This window comes from Opisthorchis viverrini, assembly GCF_000715545.1.
Source record: "Opisthorchis viverrini unplaced genomic scaffold opera_v5_157, whole genome shotgun sequence".
NCBI lineage: Eukaryota > Metazoa > Platyhelminthes > Trematoda > Opisthorchiida > Opisthorchiidae > Opisthorchis > Opisthorchis viverrini.
Genome location: NW_008751813.1, coordinates 1,002,621 through 1,028,700, shown reverse-complemented (window position 1 = coordinate 1,028,700; position 26,080 = coordinate 1,002,621). Strand labels below are relative to the sequence as shown.

The 26,080-nt window shown below is 42.4% G+C and overlaps 1 protein-coding gene across 1 annotated transcript in view; it reads left to right on the top strand.

Annotated features, from left to right (window-relative positions):
* Positions 1-25,495, top strand: part of T265_07072 (hypothetical protein) — a gene marked incomplete at both ends in the record, with an annotated part of 114,750 nt that extends 89,255 nt beyond the window's left edge. Inside the window, 8 exons of the mRNA XM_009172501.1 lie at positions 3,454-3,764; positions 7,146-7,235; positions 10,108-10,200; positions 11,694-11,862; positions 12,493-12,593; positions 15,153-15,311; positions 16,281-16,424; positions 24,559-25,495. Coding sequence (XP_009170765.1) covers positions 3,454-3,764; positions 7,146-7,235; positions 10,108-10,200; positions 11,694-11,862; positions 12,493-12,593; positions 15,153-15,311; positions 16,281-16,424; positions 24,559-24,777 — 1,286 coding nt within the window. The remainder of the gene's footprint in view (positions 1-3,453; positions 3,765-7,145; positions 7,236-10,107; positions 10,201-11,693; positions 11,863-12,492; positions 12,594-15,152; positions 15,312-16,280; positions 16,425-24,558) is intronic.
* Between the last annotated feature and the right edge of the window lie 585 nt (positions 25,496-26,080).

Here is a 26,080-nt window from a genome sequence, read left to right as displayed (position 1 = left end):
TTAAACACCTAAACCGAGTAGCTGATCAGTAATTCCTCCTCACTTAGACAAGATAAAACACCCTTCATCCTGCAACCACGGAAACCACATCAAGTAATCATGTACTTGACTGGCTCTTTGAGTGTCGAATGTAAAGATAATCGTCAAAGTGACCCCCAAAATTCTGTTTTGTTTTGCAATAGACAATAACCGAAAGGGATTTTCGTTGAAAATCCTTTAAAGTAAAAATCACCCACAGTCTAGCACATTTTCCTGCAAAAGTAGTTGGTTTCAACAATGGTAAGATCCAAGAAATCATGTGACCGGGTTATACGTAGGTAAGCCTCTGAACTAATCAATACCTTGAGTACAAAAGAATGCTAGGGCAAAATGGCATATTTTATTAAGAACCGAAGAATAATGATCACAAATCACTCGCATGAAATGATATCATCGAATACTATTTGCTAATTTATTCTTTCTGTTACGACTGCTTGTCTCAAATGTATGTTGATCAGATTTGGTACTGTCAATCCATGGCACAGCTTTAGACAGCTTACTGTATTCCCCTCTGATATTCTTGGCGTCTACATGAGATCAGCTTGACAATCAAGGGTATACTGTACATTTCTTCGGTCCACTCTTTATTAGATTGTGGATTAGAGATGCGGCCGCTACATTCGGAAGACCTCCGGAGACTCGTTTTTTTTACTGTCGGTGCCTCTGTAACAGTGTGCGGGTCTGTGGGAATATGAAAAAGTAGTGCTCAGTTGATCTTCGAGGAAGTCCACTCTCCATTAATAGATCGGCCTTTCTCTCCCTATATGTTACGCTGTTGGGTCACGTCTTTCGTGTGCCAGAGGACGGTCTGACCCAAGTGGTCTTTACCCAGTCTTAGCGATGAAGATGATCCAGGGATGGCCAGTCCAAAACCTGTCAAGAAGGCATGATAGTCCCCACCAATCAACTCAGTCGCGTAAATACCGTCTACCCGGATAAAGACTGCGTGGCTCTGACAAATTTAGTTGTGTCACCTAACCAATGGCGTTCTCGCGTCGAGCTATCTTGGCTCTCAATTTCTGTCATACAGGACGATGTACAAATTGGGTCATCGCCTCAAACACATTGCTATCATCCCTTGATTCCCTTATCCCTAATGAACGATACTGTGGCAACTGGAACCGTTTACGTCGGTTCGCGGTTTGCAAGCTGAAAAGGTGAACTGAAATGATATTCCACTAGGCTACCAAGCTGGATTTCATTGGTCACTCAGCAATTGTGAAATCAGACGAAGCCTCGTTAAACATCCATTGTCACGGATCGTGTCATGTTTACCTACCTTGAGATCGAAGACCACATAGTTAGTCCACCTGGGTTGACAACACTTGCGATGCCCTGAAATTCGCACAGTAAAGGGGTAGTTTCCTCATCACTGCCAGTATACAGTCAGCCTTTCCTCATTTAGTCAGTACCCCATTTGTCCTAATCTAATCTTCATCCATCAGGGACTCAGGACATTTTAATGGTCACATTTTCCAACATATGGATAACCGCTCCTATCAATTTTTTCGATATCTATTTTCTATGGTTAAATTGCTACCACACGGTGAACCTTCCATTTCACCAAAAAATCAATACGATAAGGGTTTTATCGTTTTGATGAATACAATAGGACCCAGTTAAATTGAAGACGGGGAAGAGAGGGAAACAGAAGCAGAAGATGGATAGGGAAATATTTTTAACGCCCGAGATCCTAGTACGTTTGATCAACAGGTCTCTGTTTACCCTGGCAGGTGCATTTGTCGTCATGTGGTGCTCTCCATACCACCTCAAACGGAACACGTTTGATTTGACTATCTGTGTGTGCAGACACACAGGTGGTTTGTGTACCTATGTTGCTGTAGTTGGTTTTTCATCTCCAATAATAAGATCGGCTAGTTTGGCTAAACGACTGCGTTTCGGAAATTCTGACGCATTTGCAGGGTACGGAAAGACAAGTCTCTAGACTGGAAAAGCCTATTTTAAGAGCATGACCGTCACGGTCACTGCCTTAGTGTAATGGCCAATAGATAATGATGGTGTGGAGTACACAGTCCCATGATGCGTATAACTTATACTAAGGCGGCTGGTGACAGAATTATGTCTCCATAGGAACGGGAGCTGTAAGCGCAATGAAATTAACGCAGATAGTGTGTTTTTTGACGATTTTGCTCCAAATTTCATCCGGCGAATTACGATGATATTGATTACATGTCTTATCCAGACTCCGCCGACGTGGTTATAGAGGCATAAGCATCCCCCCACAAAGCTAGGCTGTGACCGTAGGCTAGTCATTAGATTTCGAAATTCCAACGCAGTAGCAGACAATGTATAGTTTTGTGTGTTTGGTGCTTATGTTTGTCCGAAAGTACCATAACGTCTTCGCATTTTCAAGTACCTGGCATGAATAGCAATCACTCTGACGTTCCAGTATGCAGATCACTGACGCCTATCGCTATGCTAAGTAACTGAGATTGCGTGTACATATATGCTTTAATGAATCATCCATCACGTGATTTCTGAGCCTTCACCCGGTTTGTCGTAGTGAGGCCGTATAGTTGGTGCACAGTTTGTGCATCATGCTCCTTGTTTACACCCTGACACATGCGACTTCTGGCAGGGAGAATTGCCGTACAGTTTAAGTTCACACTGACACACTGGCCCTCTTTGAACAGTGTTTTATGAAAAGGATTCTCTCATTTGCACATGAATTTGGTTTTCATAGGGGACTCAACTTCATGCAGCCGAATATCTAGTTTATGATGGTCCGCTTCAACAGAATGTGCTGCACCAATCCATTTGATACTTTAGTTGGTACGACTTTGGTGATATCCCAATACATCGTCTAAAAGTGTCACAGTACTCATGGGACTGCTGGATACTCTTCGATACTGAATTGAAGAGTTTCTAGCAACCTTATGAGTAGAGTGGTACCTCTAGACTACAACGTCTAATTAGGCCTCCCGTTATTTTTGGTTGTCTTTGAGTATTTTTCAACTTAAAATATGCCTTTAACTGGCTTTTCAACACTTCAGACAAGTTGAACATAAATTGAAAGCTTCCAAGAGCTCATTCTGTTTTGGTGAGAACCAGCCTTACCCCCTTTGGTCAAATATGTGGAGGTTTGCACTCGTTTACCCTTACAACTTGGCTTAAGGTTTCGTCACTTTTACTGAAATGTTTTTTATTGGTGAATCTTAACTTTTGACCGAAGACACATTCCGTAATTATGCAGAAAACTCACTGAAAGTTCACGACCTTCTTCGGCCTTCATGGATTCCTCACTTTGTTATGACAGTCGGGCTATACATCCGGCCATATGTAGCTACTGAGAAGGGTAGTTGCAAGTTTAAATTGACCGCCCTGAGTTTGACTGTGCTCGCGAAGTTTCCTGCGCCTTAGTAGTCACGGTCTGTATTTTCATATCTTATGCAGTTATGGAGGTTGCTTGTGGTGAACACGGCGACAACGTCCTCCGACTCGCCTGTGCTGTTCGTCGCGGAGTATTGGATAAGACCATTCTAAATCTGACCAAGCAGCGAGATGACCCTTGTCCATGCCTCAGTCAGTCAGGAAACCTGCTACTCAACGGAACACAAGATATGAGCATGATGCAAGCCAGAAGTTACCCTCCAACCTATTCAATCATGGGGGAAACTGAGGTATCCTCTGCATACGGGGACGGTGAGAATGAAATGAACGCAGAAACGGCTTCTTTCCTGTTACCCGTGGATTCTAAAAAACAGGTAAGTAAGTTGCCTTTTAACTTTGGAAACACGAATCCCCGGAGAATTATTACGATTGTCAATAGGAATTCAAATATTGTGCTGACGTGTATAGTTGCAGCTTAGTTGCGGACTTGAGGCACATATATCAGCTTTTAGACTTATGCAATATTGAGTAGTTTTAGATACATGATCCTTCATAAAATATTCTTTCACGTCACTGATGGTGTTATAATGTATGTTCGATTCGCTTGCTAACTGCTTGAGGATTTCCAGAACGTGCGTGATGCAGGGTGGGGTTCAAACCCCACTACTTAAAAAGTAGTCCGGATTTTGAATTTTCAAATCCAACGTGACAGTTTTGTCATTGTAATTCATATTAATCTGTATTTGCAAAGCCTTTTTACCAACAGTTCACCGTTACACCAGCAGAAGCGTTATTTCTCTTTGTTTCATCTACAAACTCATCTCATCCAGAATGCCAAAGTGTTTACTGTATCTGCAAAACAATAACTAATTGTATTTTTGTTACTGAATACATATCACGTGATTATTGTCCCAATTCACTTTGTGAGGAACAAGACGTTTGGGTTCCATCTGGATTTAGTTACAGCTACTGGCTACTGACTAATGCGTGGATATCACTCAACTGAGAATCGATCATGGTTATGGATAAGACGCACCAGTGATCGGTGCGCATTCGTGCATCAACTTCTAGACGTAGATCATAGCAAAAAGTTCTCCGAACGTATAATAATCACTCAGTTTTCTCATCAGAACTCTGCTGGTTTTTAGACTGATGAGAAAACAAAGGACATTATGATTAAGGTGCTACCAAACAACCAGTGGAATTCACATGAGTTGGTCGCGTTCGCTCCGTTTCTGTGGCAGGCAAACCATGACTGACTCAGTTCACCCGATTATTTTGGGCTTGTATCAGTTTTTTGACGTATCTACCGCATTCTACACGAGGTGTGCGCTGAGTCGCTCACGCGACCAGCCGAACATACTACAATACGGGCATGAAATCGATGGTATGAGAATGGGGAATGGACGCTAAGATCAGTTCTAAAGCCATAATTATTCTCATATTCTGGTCTCCATTAGTAGGAATAGCGCAACTGGAAAGTGGCCTACACCACCTGTAAGATGTGCGTGACGTGCATACATGAGGAGCTGGTGATAGCCTGCGCAACGGTTAGAAATAAGAGTGTTTTCTAGCACCGTTGTAGACTCATCATCCCCCAACATCAAGTGTACTAAAGTGAACCGGAAAAAGGAAAAGTAACAATCCACCAAATGTACTTTTTCCGAGCCACTGAAATGCATTTCCGCTAAAAGTGACCGGTTGGAAACGAACGTAAACAAACAAAGGAGTTACTGAACTCCTAGCCCACTCTTACTGAACTACCCTGTCAGGACCACGAAGGGGTTGTTCAGCTGGATAACTTCGCATTCCACAGGCAACCTACTGCACCAAAGTAGCTGATATTTTAGAAGGTTATGCTAAAAACAGTTGAAAGAAAAACGGTGAAACATAGGGCTTTGTTGAGGAATTTTTGGATCAGTTTATGAGCAAACAGAGGGGAGAAAAAGTTAGCATACAAATGAAACCGATCGATATTCTGTAGGATCAGATAATGCTCGGAGAAACCTGGGTCTACCTTAAACTCAAAAGTGAGTGTCGGTACTATCTTTCGTTACGCACATTAGTTAACCGTAGGTCTCACAAATCTATCCGGTTTCAACGGGAAAATACAATTTAATCATGAAAGTAAGAGGTCAAAGTACACGTAGAATGAAGGAAAAGATGCCTAAAGGAGAACCACCCGCCCATCTGGTAGGAGTTCCACGATTACTCTCTTTTTGTCACGCCTATACACATACACTTCAATGTCGACTCGTGACACCACTGCCTAAGGAATTAACAGCCGAAGTATGTTATTGCCGGTAGGACCCTCATACGCAGTTTTGACGGTAGTTTGGCGGAAGATTTTTGACTCAGCCACATGAAGCGATCGTCAGACATAGTACCGTTAACGTCTACAGCAAATTCCAATGACACTAGAGAAAACAAGACTGGGAAGAAACGCCATCTTCGTTGCATGACTACCTGCTCATCAAGGAGATCACAATAGGGTGTGTAGTCAGCAGCTGTGAAACCGTACCGGTCTCTGAATTGTTGGTAAACAATATTATGAGCGGCTATCATCAGCTGACCTGCATATAGGAATGTCGCCATCAAGGACGTACTTCAAGTTCAGTTAATTCTGATCTCAGCTGTAATCTCAAGATCTTTACATATAGTAAAGGTATACAGTGCCCGAGGGCCGTTAGCATTGGAGTGATTGGTGTCGATAATTAGAAAGCCGAAAGTTAAAGTTGTTTGATCACGGCTTTTAAGCGTTGACGCAAAAAAGAAGCGGTTTTATTGAACAAAACAACTACTTTTTCACCGTCGCGCACAATAGTTTTCAGAAGGATAAGTACAATAATTAAGTTTCTTTAGACGGATGTTTAGAAGGGATACCACGCATTCAATGGCATTTTGGTGGTTTCCCTTGAATTATCCCAAAAAGATGATTCACGAAAACTTTTCTTCCACAAATGAATCGCTTTTCACTGTCCTTATTGAAAAGTTCTTTTGTGGATTAACAATTTCAGAAGAGGTCATTCTTATGTGCTCACTTGAATCGCAGTATACCGGTAAAATTGCATTGGGATAAGCCCAAATCAGTATCTAACAGTTGGTCTCTTGCAACAGTCTTACGAAGAATTATGCATGTGGCGGCTACCGCGAAGTGAATGTAAAAATGTAACCTAAAACGGAAAATCGTTTTTCATCTACTTTTTCCGGATTCTAGATTTCCATTATGAAACCTAAACCCGTTTCGGAAGTGTTTTTCCATTGGGTTTGTCGCTAAGACGAATCGTAATTCCAGACATTAATTGAATTTTCAACTCAAAGATTTTAACTACGGATTCAACCAAACATGAATTCATCAACCGCTGTTAATGTTTCACCCCAGCACCTTATACCAAATTGTCGCAAGGATAAAAACTACTCGTGAACCAAGGCTTTTCAAAATTTGGCTCGGTTACTTTCGGGAGCACAAGAGTTACTCTTATAGACCGTTCAGCTGTAGCACCCTTTCGGTGCCTGGCTGCCATGCCACCGAAAGGAAAAACGAGGGATGGGATATTGCCAGGTTGCCAAGTCTTGGACAGGGGAAGTCAAGATGTAGTCGATTTCGAACCACGGACCTTTCGGTCAGTAGAATCGCGCTCTAACCACTTTAGCCATCTCACCTCCGGAAAAAGTAACGCTTACTTTCAACATTACTCATGAGTCGCGAAAATTCTAACTGCCTTTGCATTTTCTTTTCCCGTCAATTCCACCAGGACACCAAATCAGCATCGTTGCTGGAACTTCGAAGCAATGGTCCATTATGTCATTTATCTGAGAAGACGTCTTCCGTGCGGTCAGGTCGGGTGAGTGAGTGTTTTACGACGATGATAATTTCACGCAAACCTGTTAACATCCTATCAGGAACGAGGAAAATCAAAGGGTTATTGGCGAATTCACGGACTGATGAAGTCTTTTTGCAATCCAAATATCCATTTCAGTTCTGCGCATGTAAATCACGATTTAGTCCCTCAGACAAATCAGTTGATGCGGAAACGCGGAGGACAGCTGTTCACCAGTTTTCATCCTCATCCGTATTCTTCGACTCAGTACTCAACCAAGTATTCAAGCAAAAATAAATGTGCCTCGTTCTCTTCGGTACGGAATGAATGTTTTCTTAAGACCTGAAGAATTATAACTGAAATTTCTTGACATGGATATTTTTATGCAGTCTGTTGATCAATAACACAAAGCTCTTAGTCGATGTTCGCCCACCCATCCAGATTACCACCGCCTGGAGTCGGCCGCAATTTTTCCATGAATTCTTGCGTTTGCATCATTCGCTATTATGTTTTTGTGCAGACAGTTTGCAATCAAACAGATTTACCCTGTATAGAAGTGACTATTCTTTATAGACGTCCAAGTCAATATGGTAATAATTGAAGGCTGACCCGAACAATAACCTCTAACTTGTAGAACGAGTGGTCCACCTTGTGACCTCCAGGAGGCGATTGCTTACACTCAAACCCGTGTAATTGACCTCCACAAATTATTCGGCACATCTTCGCTTAGTAGGTTAAAAGTAATACCCATCAGCACCAATAATGTCTGTCTGGTTTGAATTTTACAGTGAGTCAGATGTTGTCCCAAAACCAAAGGGCTTTGATGTCAGTTTTTGGAATTCGGAAACAGTTTTATTAGATGCTAGATTGAGAGGCACACAGCTTGAACAAAAATATGTTTATATCTCCGATAGTACCCCGGTCTCTCTCTACGTCTTCCTCTAAGAAGATTACTCGGCAGATTTGGTTTTAACTAAATGTGCTCCGCCAACCATAACAAGGGAATCATACCCTTGTTTTTTGAATAGCTTCATCCTGTTGTAATATCAAAATTCCGGTGGTCGTATTTTCCCCGCAAGGTTATATCGACAAAAAATGAGCATAAATCATTTCATTATCTTGGTCAAATCGTACATGACAGTGATAACAGCATAATCGTGGGATGAATCTATTTCGGACATTCTTTTCCAGCGCGAAACGTGTAAAAATATTGCAGTTTCAGAATAATCATTTAATTTCTTGTGCTTAGAGAACAGGACTGAAACGGTTAGTAAATATGACTTCAAGAATTTTCAGTCTCTGCAGTCATTGGCCTCTTATGAACACCTGGAATGGTGACTTGCGACGACTGTTAGACGCTTGATGATTAAACATTTGACTTTGGAATCCATCGGAACTGGGTGAGGGTCAGGTGATTTAATATGGAATTATTTGTGAACAAGTTCTTTCAACTGCAGTTTTAGCATTCCGTCAGACCATCCTTGATAGCAGTGTGGTGACGGCAGTGAAGCATCCGTGTTGAACACTGATGTCATGCTGTCGATGATGATGATGATGATGATGACGATGATGATGGTGATGATGATGATGATGATGAGTGTGGTGGTCCATAAATGGAAGTGACGTTGGCATTTCGACCGGCGGCATCGATATAACCGGTGTGACTTCGCATGCAAGTGTGTCCGCTTAAACAGCATAAATGCACAGCCTCTAGCCTATGGAATATTAAAGTTCATATGCGATTTTCGTACAGATCTGCATGATAAACTGTATATCGAATGAAATATTGGTGTCCATTTTTGAGTGGGCTGAAGCTCACGCTTATTCATCCAGCGACGTTGTTGCCGTCGTGAGACTTTTAACTGTGTTTGCCTGTATGTCTGTGTCGATAAATTATGCGCTGAGTCAGGCGATCTGATTTGTAAGAATTTCCTAACGCACCGTCGATGTACCGGCAGTGCATACTGGTTAGATTTGAGTGGATTTTGCGTCCGTCCGATGGACTTGTGCACTTGAAAACCTATGAAGGGTAATTTAGAACACATGGCAGCTATTGCCATTCAGCACGGTTCAGATAAGGGGTGGCTATGGCTGCTGCTGTTCACCCAGAAAAGCAATGAACGATGAGCGAACGAGTCAGACGACAAATATATGAGTCCGGACAGAGCTTGTTTGTAGTTTACGATGGTGCCAGTCAGTTTTACCGATGAACAGCAGAAGAGGGGAGGGTTTCACAGTGTCCGAACCCAACAAATTTTCTCCGGCTATTTGCTGTTAGACCATGATTGCAAGTTTGCATCAGTTTCGCACTAAACGGCGGTCGGAGTGTACTAGACGCAAACAACACTGCATTATCTTGGTTTTGACTTACGACTGAAGGATTGACAACACCTGAGCTTCTCATATTAGGGATAATGTTACCGCGGACACCTAGTCAGCGTCGGTCACCCAACTGTTCATTGAGCCAGAAGTGACATTCACCTGGATCCCGATTGGTTTGATCAGTCTGTTTTACTTTTCAGCCTTGTGGGCATCAGATAGCCACAACTCATTAATTCAACGTGTTCATCAATAACTTAACTCGTTTTTTGCCCTTGCCGATTGGTAAGCGTCAGTAAAAAGCTTGAAACATAAAAGACCTGTGATTAACTTGCTCTATTCGAATGTCAGACAGGAGATTTGCTGTCATGAAGACCTAGTGGCAATTTGCTATCAATCAACTCTTTATGGACTTCTGCTTGTAGTGGCACATTCTGGAAAAAATTTTCTATACGAATAACCTGTAAGAAATTATTCCTGGTGTGAGCTGCAGCTAAGTAAAAGACGTATCATTCTGACATTTTCACCTGATCTGACAGAACCTTTCCACTCATTTTTCGTACCTTCTTTTTTCCAGAATAACCGTAATGGTCAAACATTCGAAACCAGTGTCCTCACCCAATTCCGAGTTTTGTTCGTCCGAAGTTTTCTGACGATTATTCGAGACACGGTGAGTTGATCACCCTATGTACCAGGAGATTTGTTTTTTTTTCTTTTGGAGGCACACTGACAGACTGGACATGCAGACTGTCATTCATCGAAGGACAAGGTCGTGGCCACGTGACTCCCATCTGTCAACATTTATCATCCTATCAGTTAACTTCTGAATGTCACTCTTTGTAGGGGAAGGGTACTTGGCTATCCATTGTCTACACAAACATTTCCCGTAGTTCTGATAACCTGTCACTGTGAAAGAAAAGCGCAAACTCTTACTGTTACGTTCCGATCGTAAGGCAAATTCTACCAGCCGTCACGAAGAAACTGGACATTATCATGGTGTGACGGCTTGTATATCTTGGCGACCCATTGAGCTATACTGGGGGTGTTTCCGCGAAACTCGCAGTCTCACACCAGGTTGGTCAATGGTTGGGGGTCTGACGAACATAGTCTCCTGGTCCTCGAGGTTGGGGATTGCAACATGTGGCGACTTGCTCCGTTGAAATGGTAATTCATTTGCATTTCCCGCCAAACGCCACTGCCTTGTGGTTAGGCTTTTGTTCCAAAGGCTTTGGTTGTGGACCCTAATCGTACACCTACCTAGGCGTGGGCGCCCTGACAGTATCTCAGACCACGTACAACCATGAACTGTCATGTTTGTACGACAGCGAAACATTGATGTTGAACACTGATATCATACTGTGGATGGTGATGATGATGATGATGGGACGTGTCTATCAGACACCGATATTTCCCAGACACTCGACGAGAAAGGAATGACCAAGTTTTCTCAGTTTTTTTTCACAGCCCTCAATTTGATGCTGTGGGCTCCGAGCTTTTACGTATGGTAGCCACTTACACTTGATGAGTGCCAGCCGGAATGAAATGTGTCATGGACCAACTGTCTCTGCTTTGTGACCGTCATCTATAAAAACCCTAAGTCATTTTAGTGGTAATCGTCATGTCCTGATCGGAGTTCGTCAAAAAGTTCGGAAGAGAGCTTCGGAGCAAAATGTAGATATTATTTGGATGTATTTGCAGTTTAGGTCGATGTTTAAGGGCTAAGAGGCTAAGGATGTGAGGTTTTGAACCTGATTTTCCGACAATTGAATCTGGCTGGATCTGCTTAATGGGAAAAAGGATACTTTTGGTAGGTTTTCCCAGGGACCAAGCACCTCGTCGACATCCCTACTACTCATAGTGTTCCAGTAGTTTACGCTGGAGAGAAATCGCCCACAATATATTTGGATATCTATATTGGAGTGTGGCTGTCTTGAAAACATTGACCGTAGTGGAGTATAACATTCAAATATGGGTTGCATGTACGTCCCACTTGGTACACTCATACACAACCAGAACACTACATGTTTCGTCCTGCATACCACTACGGCAACTGTTCTCTTCTTTCAGACTGCCGTTAATTTTAGAATCTCATTGTTTGCGACTAATTCTACCTATTTCCACTATTTCCGCCTTCACCTGTCTTCATAAACTCTCGCTAATCAGACGCTTACACACCTGCGGCTGGTATCCCACGTGGTGGTCGGCGTGCTCATCGGACTGCTGTATTTTCGAATAGGAAAACTGGGAACGGAAGTGATCAGCAATGCAGCGTTTATTTTCTTCAGTCTCCTGTTCATCATGTTTGCTGCCCTGATGCCTACTGTGATGACCTGTGAGTGGCCTGTTGTTTTCTTTTGGAAGATGGTCGTCTTTGAAAAGTCCTTTTCAAGTTCCGTTTGACCCGACAGTCTCATGAGCTGACATAAGATATGGATGTCTGTAAGGGTCCTCATACCTTGTTAGATCTGTGCACTACAGGGAATCGTTGAGGATTTTTGGTTTTCAAATCATTAGCAGTAGTGTCACAGATAGGGATTTGGTTTCACATTAGAACCTCGCCACTTAGGTGTTGAAAGGTGTTCTGGGTAGCAGAGACATTTTGCTTACCGCAATTCTTAATCTGAATAGTACAGGGATGGTTCCATCAATTCCAGGGCCAAAATGAATGACATGCTAGGCCTATTCACCAAATGGGAGTTGTTGTCGTGGACCGGAACTTCATAGTCAGAGTATACTAATGCAGTATCTGCACTAATTTCAGTATCTTTGCTCACCCAGTACGTTCGACAAATCGGATATCCATCCAGGGAAATTTGATCAGTTTGTTTCTCAGCTCCCATCAAGGTCAGATAATTAGCACTATCTGCACACTGTTCCACCTTGATAGTATCCCATTTTGCCGTTCAGCGAAAATTTATTTCTTCCAATTTATCCCATCCTTCTTTATTCAACAAAATTGAAGTCCCCGTGGAAATGCCCATATTTGTGAGAGAACATATGAACTATTGGTACAGCCTGAAGGCCTATTACCTGGCTAAGTCTCTCGCAGATCTTCCTTTTCAAGTGAGTCGAAACGGTCAGTTTACCTACGTTTTCCTACTGCGCTGAAAGTGTCAGTCCCTTACAATATTTCCTCTTTCATTCAGAATCTATCAGACATTGACTGAATGCAAAAACTGGAACTGAGTGCTTTTCTCGTAATAGGAGAATTGATTTTCGCGTAAATCAATTTAGAATGCAGTTTTTGTTAGTCCGTCTCGACTGCTGCTCACCATGAAGAAATAATTTGCATATTTTAGCACATGAAACATGTATAGAGAAAGGAACGATTGCGGGACAAGTCAGGTGTGGCCTGTCGTATCCCTCAAGTTGAATAACAAAACAGTATGTTGATATAAAGTCTGAATAACAATTTTTGTGCTTTTATGGTTACTCGAATCTGCAATCAAAGGATGGTTAGGAGTATGACCGACGTTTCACCTGTTCAAGCTAGATTGAATTACTTTAACGTTCGATACCTTGAGTAAATATGGAACCACCCAAAGACCAAGTTTGTTGTTCTGCGAGGCATCAACAACAGAAAACATTTATACACCGGCACGCAGCTCATGGAAGTTTGGAAAAATTCCCAAATCTTAACTAGTATAGAAACTTACAAGCGACGCGCACTGACGATAGCACCTCAGTTGGTGACGAAACGTTTGCAGGCTATTGAACAAAGATCACTGATCAACCACCAATGAGTACACTTCAGTTGTCAAACAGGCAGAGATAAATGGCAATCTTGATTGGGTGGGGATGGTTTTAAATAATGAGTAGTTGTAGCCGGTGAATGAGCTATTTGGCCTCTAAATCCACATATGTATCATCGGATTACAAATTACTAGGTGGTTTGCTGGTAGTTTGAATGATAGATTATTGTTTGTCATGGAAGAATTTTTGGATCAGATACATAGTTAGGGTTTGGTGGAGTATGTAGTTTTAGAAGGGATCAATTAGAGTTTTCAATCAAGATTTTGTTCTGAAGTTAATTAGTGATGAAGAGCTGAAAATCACTGCATGGCTGCTTCATCTTTATTTATGATTATCGGCAGCACGCATCTAACGAATCTCCAAGATGATCTGAACCCAAGACCCTTCAGCCATTAGTTGAACAGTGCTTCATCAACAGTGTGAATAGTTTTCATTCTTTAATCACGAAAACCATACCACACGGTCACGTATTAACCGATTCCTCGACTTATTATTTCCCAGATAGAAGTTTCCTTCATCTTGTGAAATTATTCTACCCATAAGGCATAAATTGATCGTGGTGGTAGGAAACTTTGTAATTTTCAAGTTAGGTTTCGTCCTGTCAGGGGGTTTGGTAATCTATGCTGAAATGCCGAGAATAATTGTACAGTCATTGTATCCCTGTTGGGGATCGTCAGCAATTTGCATCTCACAAAAATCAAAGTTTCGAGCCCGTGACCTTCCGTCCAGTAGTTAAAAAACTTCACCAATTGCCACGACTGGCTTATCTTTAGTGAGATTATCTTGCACAAAGATAGTCAAGTAATCACCTCAAGTGTTCAGATTTTGTCTAGCCAGTTGCTTTAGATTTCTCCAAAAGCCACGGAGAACAAACGTGTATGACAAAAGGTGTAAGACGAAAAGGTGCTGACATTTTCTAAACCAGCCTTTTTGCCGCTCAAAGAATAGATCGGCACTTTTCTTAGAAATCTTGACTTATTGTTTGAGTTTACTGATAATTCGTATCGTCGTGGATAAGTGCCATAGTTTATTCCCAAGAGAGTTTGCTCACCCAAAAGCTTCGCGCAAAGCCACGCACTCTAGCGAAGAGGGACTTATGACAACAATAGGAAGGCAGCTACCGCATCAACGAAACAGCCATGTGCTTACGACTGATTTCGTGAGGCCATCTATGTTGTTCACATTACTCTCGCTTGAATACTCCTGTCAATCTGATGCAGTTATTCTGGCTAGTTCACACCAGAATGCGGAGTTCATTAGCAATGCTTATCCTTGGGTTTACTAGGATTCCAGCCGCGGGCACTGGGTATCTGAGACATGTGCCGCCATTCCACAAGTGCACACTGAGGCTGTCTGAATTATCACGTCTGGATTGGCGAACGTTTCCGAGCCTGAGCGATGTGTTTTACGCGATGATCCGATAGACGATCCAGTACCGATCTCTAACCCCGCCAGGAAGGGCTCCCCAGTCAGGCAGAGTCACAAAAACTCGAAAGCTCCTGGAAGGCTCTTGGATTAGTTTTCGATGAATTCAAAAAAAATCCTGCGATCATTGACAACTAAACGTTTAGATTTTTCGATTGACCGAACCACGGTTTGAAACACGGCATTGTGACTGTTTGACGAAGAGATACTGCGAAAATGAGTAACGAGTGTTCAAAGTAATAACTCCTCGGGATGGCAGTTTTAGCTCATCTTGTGCCCATTCTCGGCAAACAGGGACAACGAAGTAAACTTTGTCGCTGAAAACACTTAGCCAAAACCTCAGTTGATAGTTCGGCTACTTATTCTCAGCTTAGGACTGTTTTACCCCTACAATTCACCACACTTTCTTTAATCACTCTTTCTGTCTCTTTCTCTTTCATTGAGAAGATATTCTTCCCAATCATATACAGCAGCATTGTCTACTGGATGACCGGTCAGCCAGCAGAATTTCTGCGATTCATGCTCTACCTACTGATTTCTGTCCAAACCTCCCTGGTGGGACAGTCCCTCGGTCTGCTCATCGGAGCCGCGACTTCTCTACAAGTATGTGCATGGTTCAGGAAAACGCACACGCCACATAGGCTATTTGGTTCTATTTTTCCGGGCAAAAGTTATTCAAACGGAAATCAACTACCTGAGTTAAAACAAGAAAACTTCGGAGTGGATATGAAACGATAATAAAACCACTAATTGCTCAAAACTAGTAATAAGGGTTCTTAAATTACTAGTGTCACAAGTGATTCACCTTGTTTAGAAAAAAGGGTGGACAGTTTTATGCCAGGTAACATTTGGTTTGCCAAATGAGGTTGATCACACCTATGTTGAAAACCTACAGCAGTCAGTACCCAATTGTTGGACTGGCAGAACAGTGACCATTACGAAAGACTCCCAATGGCGTTTTTCAGTGGGCGGAATCGGGAAAATAAACATGTCTCCAAAACCAAATTATGTCGTGCCTACCAAACTCATGCCTGACACATCTCAGCCGTTGCAAACTGACTTCGCTAACCTTGTCCATAGAGTTTCATGTTCTCTTACAATTCACTGATCTGGTATATGAATCAGTTAACGAAATTAATTCTAAACTGATATCATTGCTCTAGAGATCTTCAAGGGACCAGGTTGATTCAATATTATTTTGATACTCCACATGTCTCGTAGACATAAAAAATATAAAATGTTCGTAGATGAATTCAATCTGGTTCCACTGAATGGTAATTCGCTTGGAAGTATACTTTTTCCGTGCCCGATTCATTTTACTGCACATCATAGGCAATATATTCACAAAATACCAATTGAACTGTTTTTTTCTACCTTTGTGCATAATACTGTGATAAGCCATTTTTTGTACCTCAAATAATTTATCTGCTACAAGAATTAGATGTACTCATTAATATTTTGTGAAATGTCTAGCCATCGTTATTCAGGTGTTATCTGCCGCTCGTTTGGCCATGTGGCGTACGTAACCATATCGATCGATACATTTTTTCTCCATCTTCTGTTTGTTGTCAGGTTGCCGTTTTCCTCGGTCCGGTTGCCGGAATTCCAATTCTGCTATTTTCCGGGTTCTTCCTCAGTCTAGATCTCATTCCAAAATATCTTCAGTGGCTTTCCTATATTTCCTTCACGCGCTACTCCTTCTCGGGAGCACTCAAGGTGCGTTTGTTTTTTTGATTGCAACATATCATGCAAAACTTACCACCCAGGTCACATATATGCTTCAGTATAAAGTCAAACTTGTTTGATGTGGTCCATTATTAGTGTTTGGTCAAACGAGAGACGAACTACCAAACGAGGGGTTTTTCGTGCATATGGACGCACAACCACGTCAGCAAATAAGCACGTTAAAATGGTAGCTGGAGTGCCTCTTGCATGCCTGGGATTCAACTACAGATTAGTTGTAGCTAAACCGGGAAGCAGTACAAGAATAACAGAGTTCAAACAACTACCGTTTTTGGATTTTGAGCTTCAGGCGGTTCACAGCAAAGCAAATATAAGCACAAAAAAGAAAAAGGCAGGTCTAGACGTAGCACACTATCTATGAAGTTACTGGAAACTCTCCGACAGTCCAACGGCTGTTTTGCAGATCTTCAAGCTCATCCGGTGGGCGCCGGATCCATGAGTTTCCGTCCACCTTATGTTCTACTTGAACCCAATTTGGACAGATTTTAACAAATACCCTTATTTACATACGAATGTGGTTTTCACATGAAACTCAATAGAATCCAATAAAACCGGTCGCGGGCTGTCGAAAAATTTCCAGCAACTTTATGAGTAGCGTGCTGCTTCCAAACAACACTGCCGCGGTTCGGTGCAGCACATTCAGTTGGAACGGACCGTAACAAAGGAGCGATTCAGTTGGACTCAGCTGAGTCTCCTGTCGTCCGCAAATTTGAGCACTTTTTTGAAAACAGCAAGTCATTAAAAAATACGGGACTGCAAAATGCGTAATGTTCACTACAAAAAGTTACATATCAACGACATAAAGCATCACTTAACAGGGGTCTGTTCAAGTTCGCAGTTGTCCTTGGTCAAGGGAGCATTAGTGTCAGGGGCACAAAGTCCAGGTCCATCTAACGGGTTTTTCTATGCACGGAAGTACGGACATAGTCGAGTAAATGCTTAATAGATAGGCTGCAATCACTTCTTTGAATCTCACATGCTTGTGCGTAGATTCTGTCTGATAAGCGCCTTGCCATACGGTCAGGTGTGAATACACATTAAAGCCAATCACGGAATGCACATGGACTGTCCTCGATTTTTATGCGCCGAATAGCCTTTGAAGCGCAGATTGTCTGTAGATATGTTCGGCAACTGGGCGGGGCTTACATGACTTCAGTCTGATTATGAAACTATATTTGAGGGATAACCGGACGGAAACCGGTTTATCCTCAAATGATTTTATTCATGATCGCTGGCGTTACCCAGTGGATTATATTTTGTTCACGACGGCAGCGATCTCAATGGCTTGGTCATGCACTGCGCCTGAACCATCGTTTAGTGGGTGTTGTGCAGTTTTCCATTCCCAATTCGGAGTGGCGCAAAAAGGAAGATGGTCATCTTCTGAACTGACGGAAGAGTATGAAACCAACTGCGAAAAGTCTGGGTACCGTCGGTGCGACCCGTCTCACAGGATGAGGACCGCGCGTAACTCTTGTGAATGGTTGGTGATATTGTTGAATTCGGGTGCTAATCGATGTCAGTGACGTTGTTGTTTTTAGTTTCCGACCACAATTTCTGGAGGGATGGGCAGTAGGGAGTGACTGGAGAGGCTATCTCCAGGCCCCTTCCCCATCCACTTTTACCCTTTTCCTCAAGATAGAGCTTTATGTTCTATGGCAGAAAAACATCAATATTGCACATTGACGCTGTACGGTCGACGATGATGACAGTGAAGTATATGTTTTATATTCACCAGAGTTGTTTCAGTTCGGTTTTTAGCCATCCATTGTAAAAACAATAGGCGTTGCACAGTCTCTCGCTGACTTCAGACGATACGGCTTTGCTATTCACTCAAACATCTCCAGTTTAGGTCAGCTGAAACTCAGCCTCTTATAAGGGAATTTTTTTGCAATTCTCTTCAAGTTTGATTTGAAACGTATCCTTTAGATGCAAACCCGAATCTTGTCTGGCGCTAACAGCTAATAAAAAGTTAGATTTTGTATTTGCTCCTGCATTCTATTGGATTACAAAACAAGGTAACCACATGTGCCAATGCCTAAAATAACAGTTTATATACTATGTATCCCTATATGGGCGTAACAAAATTAGACCATGTTTAAAAAACGATAATGCCTGAGAACAATGTGCATCGAGTGGTATTCGTCTTTCGACTTTTTTGTGTAATTTTCCCTCCTAGTCAATACGCTCACACCCATTATTTATGAGTCGCCTGAGGACCAGACATAGCAAAGAGTACTTTCGTACTACCGCGCTTTTCTAGTGACACTGAACTTCAACCGAGTTTTTTCTTTTCATCCGTCTTTATGACATCGCGGAAACAATGTCGACTACACCGGTGATTGTAAAAGGAACATTACACATCCACCCATGTCTTTTTTGAACAGGTCTCCTCCTGTCCTAGTGCTATTATTCTGGTGAGTCCATACCAAAGAAGGAATTCACCGAACACGATTTCCGCTTCCACTAGGGTTCATCAGCACTGTATACTCAGGCCGTAGCGGGATTTCAACTCCGGACACCTCACATGTTGGGCAAACGGATAGCCATTACCCCACCGGCGCAGGTTGGAGTCACTTGAATTATCACTTCTGGACACGCTAACTTGTTCACGCCTGAGTGACATGATTGGTTTGTCCGTCGCCTGGAGCGGTGATCCAGTAACTGCCCACATGTCCAGTCATTCCAATCATGTAGAGCCACGGACGCTTGAAACCTGCTAGAAATTTTTTTTCGATTGGCTATATGGGGTTGCTTCGTTCAGTTCGTCGTGCAAACAAACGACGTTCACCCATTCAGACGTGATAATTCAGGTGCACTCAACGTGCGTCGGAGTTCAGCTCCTCGCAACGGCCAAGGGGAGCCCTACTGATGAGCTTTAATGCGAGTAAAACTACTGTTTAGCGCTTCGGCCGTTTGGTTTGAAACCAAAAGTTCAACCCCTGGCAGGAAGAAGACTGTTCAATCGTTTTATCTGTGAACCAGAACAAATGTGCCCTCAGGATTTGGGTTACCAATCGTTCGCTTACAAAACGAGTATCATGTAGTTTAAAACCTGAATAACTCACGTAGTTAAGACTATGTGACGCCGGTGACGCGACAAGCTAAAGAGGTACGTCCGCCTTAGGCTATGAAGCATCTCCTCAAAATGTAGATCCCGGTACAGTTTGTAACAGCATTAGATCAAAGTCCAAGAACTGGGCACAAGCGTACCCTCAGGGTATTTTTCCAGAATGGCGGCGTGCGATACTCCAATCCTTGAGGACCTAGAAAATGCTAAGAATCTTTGAACTTATTTACCGCTTTGTTTTCTTAATAACCCACAAGAAACAATGTAGCTTCGGCGGAACGGTTCCCTGATTTGTAAAGAGAGTAGCCAACTCAAGTGACTTAAGTATCTTTCCCCAAATTTAGGTCAGTTATCCCCAATTCACTCCTGTCTCCTTGCCACTCTTTAGTCCGTTCTCACGAAAGGGATAAACAGAGGGATGTTGGTGGCAGCACTCGCCGTAATCATTCTTTGTATAAAGTGCATCTGTTAACGGAAAGTTGCTCTTTCATTTCGGCGCTGTTTGGAAAATTTACTCGTCGGAGAAACAGTGTTACAGGTGATTTATAGGGTTTTGCTGCTCACTACCCTGTATTCTACGGCGTACAAGAAGTTCAGACAGTAAGGATGGAACACGATGCATGAGTGCCGATCAGCATGCTTTCTCAAGGACTACTCTACCGATTTCAATATTAACAGGATATGGATCGACGAGTTAAATTATGGCTGCGGAACATTTAACAGTGGATCAGAGTTCTGTAACATTATTTAAACCTCCCCTCTAAGAAGTCGCCGGTAGAAAAAGCAGGCATTTCAGATGACATTGACTAAATAATCAAAAGACGGGTAACAACATCTACTTTGGATGCATCTTGTGTACACCACATACTTTTAAGGGCAATAGGAAGGTGTCCAAATACAGTCAAGCGGACAGGCCATAAATGGTCTGATGGCTTCTGTGATTTCTGTGCATCGCCACTTACAAAATCCAGTTTAAAGTCAGGCCCAGACAAATGACACTTTTCCAATATCACACCATTGAGACCTGACCTAAACTGTCTGGTGTATCTGAATAGTAGCCTGCTAATTTTCACGCCAGGGAGCCGCGTTCTCTCCCAGAGATTTGTGTGCGTAGGAATTAGCTGGTGTTTTTTCTTGTGTCCCCAAATGAATGTCAAAGTGCACTTGACCCGTTAAAGAAATTTATGGCATCTCAGAACAGGAAACTTGCAAATTCTCGAAGGCTGATCTGCGAAAGGAGTAAAAAGCAGCCAGCCGTCGAGCTTCCAAGCAGCGAGTGTATAAATGTGAACGATCGATACGTCTACATGCACTACTGCAGCTAGTCCTATAGGGTTTGAGTACAATTGACGACCTCAGTAGTCCCCTAGCTGCTTACTTAAAGAAATAAATGCTTCAAAACAACTTGCCCCAAGCATCACGGATCACAAATTGAACTGCGTCCACTAATCTATGGTTAGAACCCCAACACCCTCAAAGTGGACCAAACAACTAGTTATTTACCATTTTGCCATTCGAGGCGGGAAAACTGCTCACTTCAGTTTTGGAAAGTCGGTCTTCCTTGAGAAACTCAAACAATGTTTCGATGCCAAAAATAGATCGAATAGCCCCGCAGATCCTTCGTCACCGATCAGACTATCCTGGCAGTGCGTTACGTTCCATGTGCTCTACAAAATCTATCGACGCGGAATCAGTTTCTCAAAACATTCATTCCACTCTAGATTTGGCCCGGCTAGACCGGTTGACCGGCTCACTTCAGGTGTAGATAGATGTAATCTTTTCACCGTTTCGGAGCATGGAATAAAGTGCATGGTAACTTTAATTTGATCCATGGTCTTATTTAAAATGAAAATTTAATGTGTGTGTAAGTGTTTGCTTCACTGGTATGCAGTCATTACCACCATCCTGTGTACAGCTTTGCAAGCGAAGCATCGCTAGCATATCACATTCAGTTGGACTCAATCAGAGGATAACAATATAAATTTAGTCAAGACCCTCATGCTCATCTCACTTTGATCTTACAATCGATTCTTGCACACATCCTTGTTCGAGAAAGTTCCAATACGTTGTGGTCATTCCGTCATTGAATTTTTCCATTCTTGATAGCCTTTAAGACTGAACACGGACTGTGAGAAAAAGACATTAAAACTGCCAGGTCAAGCCTAGTTCCCAAAATACAGTCAAGCCCAGTGAGTAACACCTACTTCAGTCATAGCTTTCAAAGAAGTGCGTCCATACTTTAGCTGTCTACACTGCAACCAATCATTAACCAATCATTAATTTCGAAAGTATCCTTTATCTACAGTGTAAGTTACTGCCTATTCGATAAACACAGCGCATTTGTTTTCTTTACATAACATACTACCTACGGGATAGCGACATCCCACAATCAATTTCGCTATTCTTAGCGCTGAAACCATGGGTGTGGGCTTTCATCAACTTAATGATCTAATTGAGCATCAAACTGTGCACATTTGGGAAATCCCATTCAGTTGCAGATGGTACTGGTATTAACGGGAGACCCCACTAAATTTATCCTTCTTAATCCTTTTATACTGCGAGTCCAGTGATAGATAGGTAAAGTAATTCAGTCGTACACGAAGCGGTCGAAATTAATCTGTGCGGTGTGAACTTCTCCTTTTCTGTCTTCCGTTTTTGAATAGGAACGATTTCCACTGTTCCTCCACCGTAATCATAAGCTATTGAACTGCCCATGTACGCATTAACTTCATCCGGACGCTGGTCAAAAAGTGTTTTGATGAGATTAATCATAATGCCAACCATGTGTCCAAGATTCAGGTCTGCTGACTTGGGAAGAATATATAGGAAATTATTTGGGTAAGGGTCATCAGCCACCGAGCAAGTTGACACGGCTGGTGATGTGCTACGGAGACGACAGAACTGGTAAAGTAGAGGACATCGTTTTAGCAGAGTGCTCTGTGCAGAGCCCACGCTTAGGAAGAATGACTCCGCAAGACGTCACATTTTGTTGACCCATTGGTGCTTTGGTAAAATACTGAGATTATGAATAAAAGCTACTCAAAATTCCAGCAGTGGTGCACGTAAGACATGGGAACCAAAGTTTCCCAAGAGTGATGAGCGGTAACCAAACAGCTGTTTTGTTCACTTTTATCGGTGAGTTTTTCCGAAGTAGAGTCAGCTGTGTGCCTTGACGGTAAAACGTAGATGATAACACTCTTTGACTGTGTCCTTCTATCTAACCCGCCATTGTGAAGCTTCGTGCTCGGTTTAAAAGCGACTTTCACGATTGGCTTCTGGCTCGGAATAAATTATTGGTTAAGGATCGGACTTATTAACTAGAAGCCCCGTGGTTCGAATTTAACCCCGGTATCATGACTGCTCCCGTCTACGTACTGTCAACCTGGCAGTGTCTCAGACTTTGTGCTTCCTTTGGGTGGCATGGCAGCTAGGCACCAAATGAGTCCTACAGCTGAACATCGATGATTTCAGCCCCAGCAGAATAATGCAACCTTATACCTAGTTGACAGTGTTTAAAAACGCTTTTTGAAACAACACCGGAAGGTAATGATGGCGTCATTTTTCAGTGTGTCACAGCGACCCAGAATTACTACGTCAGTCTTGGGACGGAACCTTATGAACACAAAGCCATTGTCACTGGTAGTTTTATTCAAAACATTTTTTCTTTGGAATATTATAGACTGGGTGTAAAAATACGTGGTAAGGTGGTTTTAAAGCGCACAAGTGAGGACTCTGTTACCTCAAAAGAACAACGTAATCGAAACTTGACACCCAGATTTTTTCATGACTCGAAAAGCTAGCCTTATCCAGGTTAGAACAGTCCGAATAGTGCCTAATCTTTCGGCCAATTGTGTAGCTGATCAAACTTGAACCGAGAATTTAAGCAGCCACCGCTTGTCCAATGAGTGTTTTGTTTCAACCGAATGGTGAAAAAACTTATGAAATCGGTCACACCTCTCAAAGCACCTCTTGAATCCAATAGTTAACAGGCATCGCTATCTGTCGGATCCTCATCACAGCAAAGGTCTGGTACTCAACTAGACTGTACTGTTTGGCTGGGGTTCACCAACCTCTGCGGATTTAACTGTATCCGAGTTTAATGGCAAGTCTCAACGGTGTAAGAAATGATGGCGTAGACGTACTGAACAAATGGTATTTTAAAGCCAAGATAAACTGCGACTCCGAACAACAACTAAGTTTAGAATTCTTAAGTATTCTGGTTACCACATGGTGAGCTGCGGGATCCACAACCATCAACCAATAGACGCTGGAAGGTAAGGGCTTTTAGATATGCACCGAACCACCAAGGTTGATTTCCTTGGAAAAACGAAAGACTTGTTTGGAGGACGTCTCTTTTAAAAATTTTACCAACTGCACATAATTATTTTTCTGCGGGACATTATATTATCATACACGAGAAATTCTGACGAGTTTAAGGCCAACATCTTTTCTGGGGGATATTGATATCCCCAACATCTGGCACAGAAATATATGCAAAGTAACTGATCAAAAACGTTTGCTCTATAGGGAAGAATGTTGTCAATCAACACGTTCTCCTCAGAACCCAATTTACTACAGCAAATGTTACCAACATCTTCTGCATGGTCAAATGAAGAAAACAAGAAGGCCGGGATACTTCCAGGTTGCCCAAGTATAGACATAAGTCGAGAGGCAGAGGTCGAATTCGAACCACTGTTGTGTGGTTGATAAGGTTAATAATCCTTTCTAACATCCTTGAGGAACTTCACCTCAACAGGGTGTTTCTGACTGATTAGTAAAGGTTGTTCACCTCTTTTGAGGCACGCAACTAACTGATTAGTTTACTGGTTGTCGGAACCTCGGGAAATTCAACTGAGTCTAGCTGAATTTCTCATTTGTGGTAGTCTCCGAAAAGTTTTCAGCAACTTACCAGTAGTATGTTCGGTTTATTTAAAGCTAAACACATTTCAGATTTGAACTATATCATGTTTGCAATGAAACGTGACCAAAACCCGTTCCATTTTTCTATCCCTTGCCCTTAAAATCCGACAACTGAACCAGGTGATCTATGGATTAAACCGGACCTCTCTGGATTGCACACACCGCCGAAAGTCCAAAGTCTCCTTTCCTTGTGTACACAATCCGGCGCTTGTGATTGATGCGCTAAATGTGGGCCAATATCAACTCTATTTAGATTTCCTCATCCTGATCATCTTCTTTTTTGGTTTACGACTACTCTGCTACTTTATCCTACGTTGGAGAATCAAAGGACAACGGTAAAGTGGGGGCGGAATTTTCGAACGCACCTCTCCGTTAGACTAGGAGGGTACATCCTTCCTGTGTGTGACCACAGCATACAAATACACAAATAGCCCGTATGCATGCAAAATGTTTTCAGATTCTTCCGATTTTGTAACAGCACCATAAACTGTAAAAGTGCATGTTTGCTTCCTGATTTTCCCCTATTTCCTCCAGTTTTTCTGTTTCTTTTTTCCAAATTAAACATTTTTCCTTGGCAGCCAAGTTTGGTCGTGATATTTTAACCCTTTGCCATTAGGCCCTTATACCGTCCATCCCAAGAGAGAAACAATAGATAATTACTACCTTGGGCACAAGCAACGTGATCATGTTCACTAAACTATACTCAACAAAGCAATACTACATTCTTCCTGTTTGAAATGCCCCGGGTATTTCCTGTGTTGAAACCAATGACTACAGAATCACAAACGTATTATATTCGTGTCAAACTCATCCACCATACAATTATGGACATCATATGATATGCGAACGTTCTTCCTCTTGTGCACATGACGTTTCTTCAGGCAATTGTTTTGGACTTTACCGAAACTCACCAGTTCCATTTTTAACCAGATCGTTATGTTTTCTTGTGATTTCCTTTTGTTATTATCCATACATGTAGATGTATGCGTCGGTTAGCATGAGGATACACGCCATTCCACCGATACAGTTTGCTGAAAAACAAAAAGTGATACTTCTGTCCTTTGCGTTCTTCTTCATATTAGTGAGGGTAGCTTGAGAAACTTAGGACAATTGATCCTAGTAAAATCTTTGCTTAGGGTACTAAGCACTCCCAAATTACCAGAATAATTATCTTGCAGGTCTGTGCAAAGTTACCGACTGATAGAATGACAGCAGATTCCACCACTTTCGCCCTTCGTCTACAGGATTAGAAACGCCAAAGTACTTGACGACCTGACACCTAAAACCAGAGTCCGTACAATTCTGCGGTAGAGTTGTTCGCAGGTTGTTCCCACGATGGGAGCCCAGGTATTCTGGGCACAGATCCCGAACTGGTGGTCGATCTCCTGCACCGACAGGAACCTTATTATTGCTTTGAAAATTCTTATTTAGATTACGAACAACGGTGGGTTGGTGAGAATGTTTTTGGTGAGGCCTCCCCTTTTTACACAGTTGTGAAGCTAAGACAGCATTGGTTAACACAATAGAAAGAGCACGGTGTACATGAAACAGTAAGCCGACTGAAGGATGCCGTTGGAGAGAGCAGTTTGAGCAGCTGCTGTCGGTGGTTGAAGACTCCTTTCGCCTTGGAAGTAAAGGGGGT